At 44.2% G+C, this 9,810-nt stretch overlaps 1 protein-coding gene across 1 annotated transcript; it reads right to left on the bottom strand.

Annotated features, from left to right (window-relative positions):
- Positions 1 to 2,685: 2,685 nt before the first annotated feature.
- Positions 2,686 to 6,221, bottom strand: LOC146517702 (uncharacterized). The gene is made up of 2 exons (XM_085163351.1): positions 3,636 to 6,221; positions 2,686 to 2,872 (listed from the first exon to the last, which is right to left on the bottom strand). Exons 1-2 carry the CDS (start codon positions 4,296 to 4,298, stop codon positions 2,780 to 2,782), a joined length of 756 nt encoding a protein of 251 aa, XP_085019477.1. The 5' UTR covers positions 4,299 to 6,221; the 3' UTR covers positions 2,686 to 2,779.
- Positions 6,222 to 9,810: the final 3,589 nt, after the last annotated feature.

Raw genomic sequence — 9,810 nt, forward strand, 5'->3', positions numbered from 1 at the left:
TTGAATTGTCTTGAACGTTCCAGCGAATAGGTTTAAGCTACAAATCTATCAATACACTTTATCAAAAGGGAAAGATTTAAACCTATTTTTAAAAATAGAGAAGGTGTCAACCTGGGAGCTGGTTCCACAGAAGACTGGCCTGAAAGTTGAAGGATCTGCCTCCCATTCTACTTTTAAGTACTCTAGGAGCCACAAGTAAGCCCACAATCTGAAAACGAAGTGCTCTAATGGGGTGATACAGTAAGATAAGATAGGGCCAAATTATTCAAGACCTTGTATGTGAAGAGCATATGGAAGCCCATTTACGCCGCAAAAAAAGGAATACTCAAAGTTTTGACTTATTTTCTCGAAATTTCCACTTACTAACTCAAAATTCCGACTTATTAACTCAAAATTTTGGGAAAAGTAACTCGAAATTTCGAGTTAGCACTGCCAATCAGTAATCTACGTGAATGATGTCATTTCCTTGTTACCCGGAAGCTAAAGCCCTCAGCTACAAATGCTACAGCTAAGCTACCAGTATTGCATCCTGTCATGAATGCACAGATTGTTTAATATTTTCAGCGTGGCTTCAAAAATGGTGAAATCCTTGTGTTATTAGCTGAATCACATGGCGTTACTATCAGCCAACGTACTTGCGAAAGAGCCAATTTTTTGCGATCCGGTTTTGAGTGCGCGTTACTCTGCGCCATATGCTTCCGGGTAACAAGAAAGTGACCTCATTCATGTAGATTACTGATTGGCAGAGCTAAGTCGAAATTTTGAGTTATTAACTCTAAATTTTGAGAAAAGTAATTTGAAATTTCGAGTTGTCTGTCTCTAAATTTTGAGTTATGTTTCTCCAAATTTCGAGTTAATGAGTTGAAATTTCAAGAAAATAACTTTTCGAGTTACATACATGTTTTGTTTTTTTGTTTTTTAGTGGCGGAAGCGGGCTTTCATAGGGGGCAGGACTTTAAATTCAATTCTGGAGGAGAAATTTAGGAGAAATATGCCCTCTTTTTCTAGTCCCTGTCAGTTCTCTTTCTGCAGTATTTTAGATTAACTGAAGGCTTTTGAAGGAGTTTTTAGGAGATCCTAATAATAATAAATTACAGTAGTCCAGCCTAGAAGTAAATGCATGAACTAGTTTTTCAGAGTTACTTTGACAGAATGTTTAGAATATTAGTGATATTGTGGAAATGGAAGAAAGCAGTTGAAGAAATGTTTAGCTTATTTGAGAGTTTAGAAATGTGTTAGATAGGATGTAGAATTATTGTAGAGACACTGAGTGTGTCATAAACTTAGGAGTAGATTTTTAGGAGACCCTCCCCCACTTGAACTGTGAAAGTAAGACAAAAAGTTAATGTTGCGTGGAAATTCCCCAGGGGATACCTGGGTGGGGGTCTCAACATTTGTATTGAATAACTTTGCTCTGGAAGGGAGATGGACTTTTATGACCCCCAGGAAGTCACGTATGCAGAGGTACATACTAGGGGTGCAACAATACTTGTATCGATATTAAACCGTACGATACAGTGCTTTCGGTTCGGTACGCATATGTATCGAACAATACAAAATTATTTATTTTTTAAGTTCCTTTCTTTGCAAGCTCCTTTGACTACGATGACCTGGATGACTGAGAACCTTCACAGACATTTATTTATTTTATTAACTTTTCTTCTGACGATGCTGTCTGTGTTTAGCGCTCAGTGGATCTGCGTTCGACTACTCCGCCTAGGCTGCACTGTCGAGTGCAGGTCCACTGAGCGCAGCGCAAGCTAGCAAGACAGAAGCTAAGCTTGTTGCAACATGGCAACTGCCTCAGCGCTACCCGAAATTGAACCTCCCCCACCCTCATTCAGATCTGGCGTTTGGAACTATCTTGTTTTCATGTGAAGCATGACCCTGTTGGTAAGCGCGTCATGGACAAAAGTAAAACAGTATGTCGGATGTGCCACGTAATGCTCAATTGGTGGGAACTAGTGCGTTAGCGCAGTTAGCTTGTTAACGTGTTGACGCGGCTGGGGAATTTCCACTCAACATTAACTCCTTTTTGTCTTACCTTCACAGTTCAAGTGGGGGAGGGTCTCCTAAAAATCTTCTCCTAAGTTTATGAAACACTCAGTGTCTCTACAATAATTCTACACACACTGGTGTTAAAAATTGCTGCCACACCGCCCCCTCGGCCTGTGCTTTGAGATTTCTGGTAGTTAGAATGACTCGGGGGGTGCTGATTCATTTAAACTAACATAATCATCCTGCTGCAACCAGGTTTCTGTAAGGCAGAGTCAGTCAATTTGTTGAACAATTATTAAGTCATTGTCACGACCCGCGGGATCAGCAAGGCGCTGATCGTCATGTTCCCGTCTCTTGCTCTCTCTGTCTCTCTCTGTCTCTCTCTCTCCTGTTTTGCCAGGGCGGAACTCATGGTGGGTTGACGCCCTCGGCCCACGCCTCCCTGGACCTCATCAAGACCAGCTGGTACTTAAGAGGGAAGAGGTCTGCTGTTTGTTGCTGGATCAATGTTAAACTCTCATTCCCCCGACCTAACCCTGCGTTTCATCGAGCGGCGTGTGGTCACTAGTGGAGAGAGAGGTTGGAGTGGAGCGCATGTGTGATTCCCCTTTTTCCCCGGAGCCCTGTCCCCCTCACGTCTTGTATATAGCACTATCCCTGCACAGCCTGTAAATACACTTGGTGAGGGGTTTAATAAATTTGTCCATATTTCTAGAAATGAGAGCTGAATCATCCAAAGTGGGATGGATGCCGTCTCTCCAAGGTTCCTCTAGAAAGTTTCTCAATTATCTATGAATTCCACATCGTTTTTTGGAAACCACTCAGACAGACAGCAATTTAAGGAGAACATGCAGCTAAACATGTCACTCCTGGTAGTGATGTGTCGGTCGCGAACAAAACGACTCTTAGAGCCGACTTTTTGAAGTGAACGACGGGAACCAGCTCCTTATTGGGAGCCGTGATTTTTTGTTTGTTTGTTTGTTTCTCTCACTCTCTCTCTGGCACTTTTTTTTGCTTCACTCCACACGTGAGCCTTGTGCTTGCGCTGAGCAGAGGGGGGAGGGGTGGTAGTTACACACGCAGTAGCACAGGAACAGAGCAGGAGGGAGAGAGAGAGAAAGATAGCCAGGGACAACAATGTCACATTAGAAAAGTATAGTAATCATCCACAACTATTTTCAGTTGCGGATGATAAAGGATTCAGAAAGTTTATTCATGAAGCCCTATATGACAGAGAATTTATCTTGTTAAGTTATCTAGTTAGCTCTGTTTTGGAAGTTTACTTAACGCTAGCAATGTGTTTTGGAGTTTTTATGTGCTTTGGAGTTTGTACTTGTTTTAGAGATTGTATGTGCTTTTTAGAGTTTGTACCTGTTTTGGAGTTTGTACGTGCTTTGTCTCTAGGGGCCACTGTATATATTTATATATAAACATATATAAATAAAATCAAGTTTTTTTTTACATTAGTAATTCCATTTGTGCATAATTTTATATTGTTGTTGATAATAAATTAATTAAAGCAACAAAACAACCTGAAGAGCCGGTTTGGAGCCGATAGAGCCGGCTCTTTTTAGTGAGCTGAGCTGAAACAGACGGTTCTCCAAAAAGAGCCGGAATTCCCATCATTAACTCCTGGTCTGATTGGGGAGGGGACCAGAGAAAACTACAGATTCTGACATTGTTTTGGCAAAGTTACACACCGATTTAATATTCATTTTAGTGACCTCCAATTGGCGTAACGGGGTGTCATTACTGCCGATGTGAATTACAATTTTACTGAATTTACGTTTACCCTTAGCCAGCAGTTTTAAATTTCCCTCAGTGTCGCCTGCTCTGGCCCCTGGAAGACAATTGACTATGGTTGGTGGTGTTTCTAGCTTTGCATGTCTCAGAACAGAATCGCTAGTTACCGGAGTTTGACCCCCGGTGGGTGTGTCGCCGAGTGGGGAAAAACAGTTTGACATATGAACAGGTTGGTGGTGTACCTGGGGCTTCTGTTTAACACTATGCTTCCTCCTCACCGTCACCCAGCCGCCCTCTTTCCCCAGCTGCTTGGGGTCTGCTGGGGAAAAGAGGGCGGGGCCGATGCTATCTTCGGCTGCACCGCCTATAGGAGCCTGGCTAGCTACAGGTGGATGGAGGGTGTGAAGCCAAGTCTCCAATTCAGTAATCCTGGCCTCCAGAGCTGCAAATATGCTAAATTTGTTACAAGTATCATTACTGCTGAAGTAGGCCGAGGAGTAACTAAACATCTGACACAATGAGCAGGAAAGGGCAGGAGGAACAGGTGAAGAGACCATGCTGCTAGCGAGTCGGCTACGAGCTAAGTATAAGAACAAGATGGTAAGATTGAAAACATGAATTGGCCAGCACAGTCTCCAGACTTAAACTTCATCGAGCTAGTTCGGGATGACTGGACAGAAGAGTGAAAGCAACGCAACCTACAAGTGCCACACATTTGTGGGAACTTCAGTGCAAGTTTTCTAGCCCTGAAGATGGTAGTTAAAATTAAGAAAAGAAGATAAACTGATGCTGAATGTACAATTTTTAACAAAACAAGAACTTCTGAGTATATATTAACTGAAGCCAGAGGTAAAGTTGTGTACTTTGTTTTGGAAGAGTCGATTACTTTTTTTGAGTATTAATATGGAATTCACCATAACAACACTACACACAGAGAAATACACAACCCTGACTGGGAACGGATATCTGAGTCCCTAGGAAGAAATTTTTACTAAGCTTTACACATTCAGGGATGGAGCAGTTAAGACCAGCTTTATGATTTCCTAAAAAACTGAAAAACAGTAAGTAGTTTCAGAACATGTTCCTCTCCAGGCAAACTGTAACAAGACAGATTGTGCCACTGTAGGAAACGTGGTATTTCAGCTGAACAACAAAGCTGACTTTTTGCTTGGCTCTGGTTGAGAGCTGTCTTGAACATCTTAGATATCATGGATAGACTTGAGCTGAAATGGGAAAAACTACCAAGTGGCACAACTGATGGCTGTCCAAATTTGACAGGGAAATGCAGATAAGGTAATTAAACTACAAGCTAGATAGCAATAGCGGCACCGTTTAGCTCAGTGGAATTAGCAGATGACCACATGCCATATGGCTAGAGAGCAGTAGGCCCAGGTTTCAGTCCGACCTGCGGCCCTTTGCTGCATGTCTTCCCCTCTCTGCATCTCTCCACTGTCACTATTAATTGTTTGATATTTTTATTGGTTAATTATAACATTTACTATTTCCAGTAGTGGTTTATAAACAGATCAGTTCAGCTTACTGGTGAGCCATCCACAGCTGTCCCCGTTTCTCATGTGTGTCATTGAGAAAATTACTTGCTCACCCCTGTTCTAGGTCGTAATCCCACATCTGGGGTTGCCAAGTGTTACGACCCGGCTCTGCTAGGCGACAGTGGACGTAACATAAATGAGCCCAGAGACCAGGGGGTTAGATAAAACATGCCGTAGTTGAAGAGGGCCAAAATGGTTCTTATGGGGATGGTGAGGGGGATGAGCGGGGGAAAACGCCGTGCACGTTTCCTCGCTATGATCCACTCTCTTCGGGGAGTTCAGAAGACAGAGAAGGAGCTCGGCTGAAGGTGCGGCTGGCACGTCTCCAACTGGAGGCTGAGGACAAGGCTCAGAACAGGCGGGTTCAGCTCGAAATAAGAAGGCTGGAGATAGAGGCAGACAAAGCCGTTAGGCTCCGAAAGCTTGAGCTGGAGTCTCAGTCTCAAGCCTCATCTGTCTCTGCTGACAATTCCAGTTCCACCTCCTCGTCCGCTTCTGCTTTTGATATCAGTAAGTGCATTTCTTTAGTGCCCACTTTTAGGTGGAAACTGAGGTTGATACATACTTTGCAGCATTTGAACATATCGCTGGGGCGTTGCAGTGGCCTAGTGATATTTGGCCTCTTTTGTCACAGTGCAAACTGTCCGGCAAAGTCCAAGAGGTGGTGGCTGTGCTTTCTTTAAAGGACAGTTTAGATTGCTCGTGTGTTAAAACAGCTGTTTTGCAGGCATATGAGTTAGTCCCCGAGGCCTATAGGCAGAGGTTTCGCCAGCAAAATAAATTGCCAACTCAAACTTATGTGGAGTTTGCTAGAGAAAAGGGGATTCTCTTTGATAAGTGGTGTGTTGCTTCTAAAGCGAGTGACTATGACGCTCTGTGCGAATTAGTTTTGTTAGAGGATTTTAAGAAATGCAATCCTGAGCGTATTATGCTATATTTAAATGAACAGAAAGTGACGTCACTCGCATCTGCTGCTGTTCTTGCTGATGAGTTCGTGCTCACTCATAAAGCCTTGTTTACTGGCAGTGAGAAGCCACGGGTTAGCTCTGTGCAACAGCCCCACAGGGCTAAAGTGGCTGGGTCCAGGAAAAACCGTGAATGGTTTTACTGTCATAAAACTGGACATGTGATTGCTGACTGTTTAGCCTTAAAACGCAAAACATCAAATGCTCAGCAACCCAAAGGGGTGGGTTTTGTAAAAGCTGAGGCCTGTGATGAGGTCCATGGTTGTGGTGGTAAGGTGCCAGACCCCTGTTTTGAACCATTTATTTTTGATGGCTCAGCATCGCTAACAGACAATCCATCTGATTTAAAACCTGTGTGTATTTTAAGGGACACTGGAGGCTCTCAAACTGTCATCCTCTCAAGTGTTTTACCTTTTTCTGCTGAAAGTGAATGTGGTTTTAATTCTGTTCTACAGGGGATAGAAATGGGTTACGCTCCCAGACCTGTTCACAGAGTTTTTATAAAATCAAAACTTGTTACAGGATTTTTCCCTGTTGCTGTTTGCCCGGCCTTGCCAATAGAGGGTGTGGCCATGTTGTTGGGCAATGATATTGCAGGAGGGTTAGTGCTCCCTCGTCTGGAGGTTTTAGACAACCCCCTGAATCAGAAAACCTCTGATGCACCCTGGGCTGTATCTAGCCTGTGCGATTACTCGAGCACAAGCTTGTAAAGATACTGATGTGCCCTCTCTGATTCTGTGTTGATGTCCTCATTTTCCGAGGAGAATGATGTACCCACTAAAAGAAACAATGTTCTGTCACCCCCAGACTCAGTGAAACCTGAGGAGCCTGATCCATTTCCTAAGGTCTCTTCGCTGCCCTTGACTAGAGACCAGCTGTCAGCAGCTCAATTAGCTGATGAAACACTGCAGAGCTGTTTCAAACGTACGGTAAGTGCTGAGCAAGTCAAGAAAGAGCAACAAGCCTATTTTGTAGAACATGGTGTTCTAATGCTAATCTCTCCACTAGGTGCAGAAGGTGCAGAATGGAGTAAAGTCAAGCAGATTGTCATGCCGTCTGTGTACCGGCAGGAAATCCTGGCTCTTGCCCATGAAAGCCAGTGGTCAGGACACTTGGGCATCACAAAAACATACCAGATACTATTAAAGCATTTCTTTTGGCCTGGTATGAAGCGTGATGTTTCTAAATTTTGCCACAGTTGCATGTATGTCAGATTGCAGGTAACCCTAATCAGGTCATACCCCCGGCTCCGTTGTGTCTCATTCCTGTAGTGGATCAGCCATTTGACCATGTCATAGTAGATTGTGTGGGTCCACTACCTAGAACAAAATCAGGAAAGCAATACGATCATGTGTGCAGCTACCCGTTTCCCCGAGGCTGTCCCATTACATAAGGTTACAGCAAAATCAGTTGTTAAGGCGTTGACAACATTCTTTTCAGTGTTTGGCCGGCCAAAGGTCATACAGACTGACCAGGGCTCAAACTTTCAGTCTAGGTTATTCAAACAAGTGGCTAGCACTCTAGGTGTCAAACATATTGTGTCCTCTGCTTATCCTGAATCGCAAGGTGCATTAGAGCGGTGGCATAAGACCTTAAAGGCGATGCTACGCAAACAATGCCTAAAGTCTGAAAAGAGCTGGGATTAGGGAGTTCCATTTGTGTTATTTGCTGCCCGTGACGCTGTTCAAGAGTCACTTGGTTTTAGTCCTTCTGAGCTAGTATTTGGCCATAGGCCACGCGGACCCCTCAAAGCTCTGAAAGAGGCATTTTTGAGCCCACACGGAGTGTCCAACGTAAATGTAAGCAGGTATGTAAAGCACTTCCGTGAGCGTTTGAACAAAGCCAATGCTCTGGCTAAACAGCACCTTGCCGTTTCACAGGGAAAGATGAAACGCCATTATGATAAGGCTTCTGTTAAAAGAGCCTTTTCAGGTGAGTCACCAGGTTCTTGTGCTCTTGCCGGTTTCGGGCTCAGCCTTGTCTGCTAGGTATAGCAGCCCCTTTAAAGTCTGTGAAGAGAGAGGGGAGACTGATTAAGTAATTTGCACTCCCGACCGCAGACGCAAAACACGCGTCTGCCACATAAACATGTTGAAATTATACCATCCTCGGTCAACACCAGAGCCTGCTGGGTTCTGTGCTCCTATTGTAGCCTCAAGCCACCTAGAGGAAGGAGGGGTGGACGAGGTTGATGGGTTAAAGCTAAGTTATCCCACCTGTTCTAGACCCCGTCTGTCTAACTCAGAAATGCTGTAAGCGTTGCCGAGTTTGCTCGAGCATCTGTCTTTAGAGCAGCAAGAAGACATAACTGTCTTGATTAATGAATGCACCTGTTTATTCGGGGATGTGCCAACTCGCACTACAGTGTTAGAGCATGATATTGATGTCCAGGGAGCTAAATCTATTAAGCAGCATCCTATCGAGCCAGCCCCCATAAACACTTGCTCATGAGACAGGAGGCTGACTATTTGCTGCAACATGGCTTAGCGAAGCCCAGTCAAAGCCCCTGGAGCTCACCCTGTATAGTGGAGTCTAAGCCAGATGGCCGGCCCCGGTTCATTACAGACTTCCGGAAGGTGAACTCTGTGACTGTGGCTGACTCACATCCTCTCCCAAGAATTGAAGATTGTGTGGACAGTATTGGGACTGCTCAGTATGTCACTAAATTAGATCTTCTTAAAGGTTACTGGCAGGTCCCTTTAACTGAACGTGCCTCTAACACCTCTGCCTTTGTTACACCTGATGATTTTCTACAATACACAGTCATGGCATTCGGCATGTGTAACGCTCCTGCCACCTTCCAGAGGCTGATAAATAAAGTCCTCCGTGGCTTGTCCAACTGCAGTGCCTACCTAGATGATCTAGTAATTTATACTGAAACATGGCAAGATCATGTGGAAACTCTACGCCAGGTATTTCACCGTTTAGCTCAAGCTACTCTAACTCTCACCTTAGCTAAGTGTGAGTTTGCCAAAGCTACAGTGACGTACTTAGGCAGGGAGGTGGGACGTGGACAGGTCCGGCCCATTGATGCCAAAGTGGCAGTGATTAGAGAGTTTCCCAAACCTACCACCAGGCATGAGTTGTGTAGGTTTCTTTTGTAACTTTTTCTTAGAGGAGCCCTGGCTGGAGGTAGAACAGGCACTATGTCATAATATAGAGATTTTGGACCTAGCATTCATTAGATCAAACATGAAATGAAATTTATGCTTTAACAGCATCAATATCGGCTCCTCTCTGATAGCATGATGAGAGTTTCTAAAAATGAGAGTCTTCATTAATCCCATTCAAATGTATACCCATTTGGAACAAGCCTGACATACTACAGCACAATAATATGATTAACTGCCTCAAAGAGATTCTGGAAAACTGTCAGGCGACTCAGGAGGGGAATGCAGTGCTCTACCTGCAGTGTGTATAGAGCAAGTGGAGCACTACTGACTTCGAATGAGAACATTGTCAGGCGATGGAAGGAATACTTCGAGGACCTCCTTAATCCCAATGGCACATCTTCCTTGGAGGAAGCAGAGTCTGGGGACAAAAGGGACGACTCG

Source organism: Neolamprologus multifasciatus, chromosome 6, assembly GCF_963576455.1.
Source record: "Neolamprologus multifasciatus chromosome 6, fNeoMul1.2, whole genome shotgun sequence".
Lineage (NCBI taxonomy): Eukaryota > Metazoa > Chordata > Actinopteri > Cichliformes > Cichlidae > Neolamprologus > Neolamprologus multifasciatus.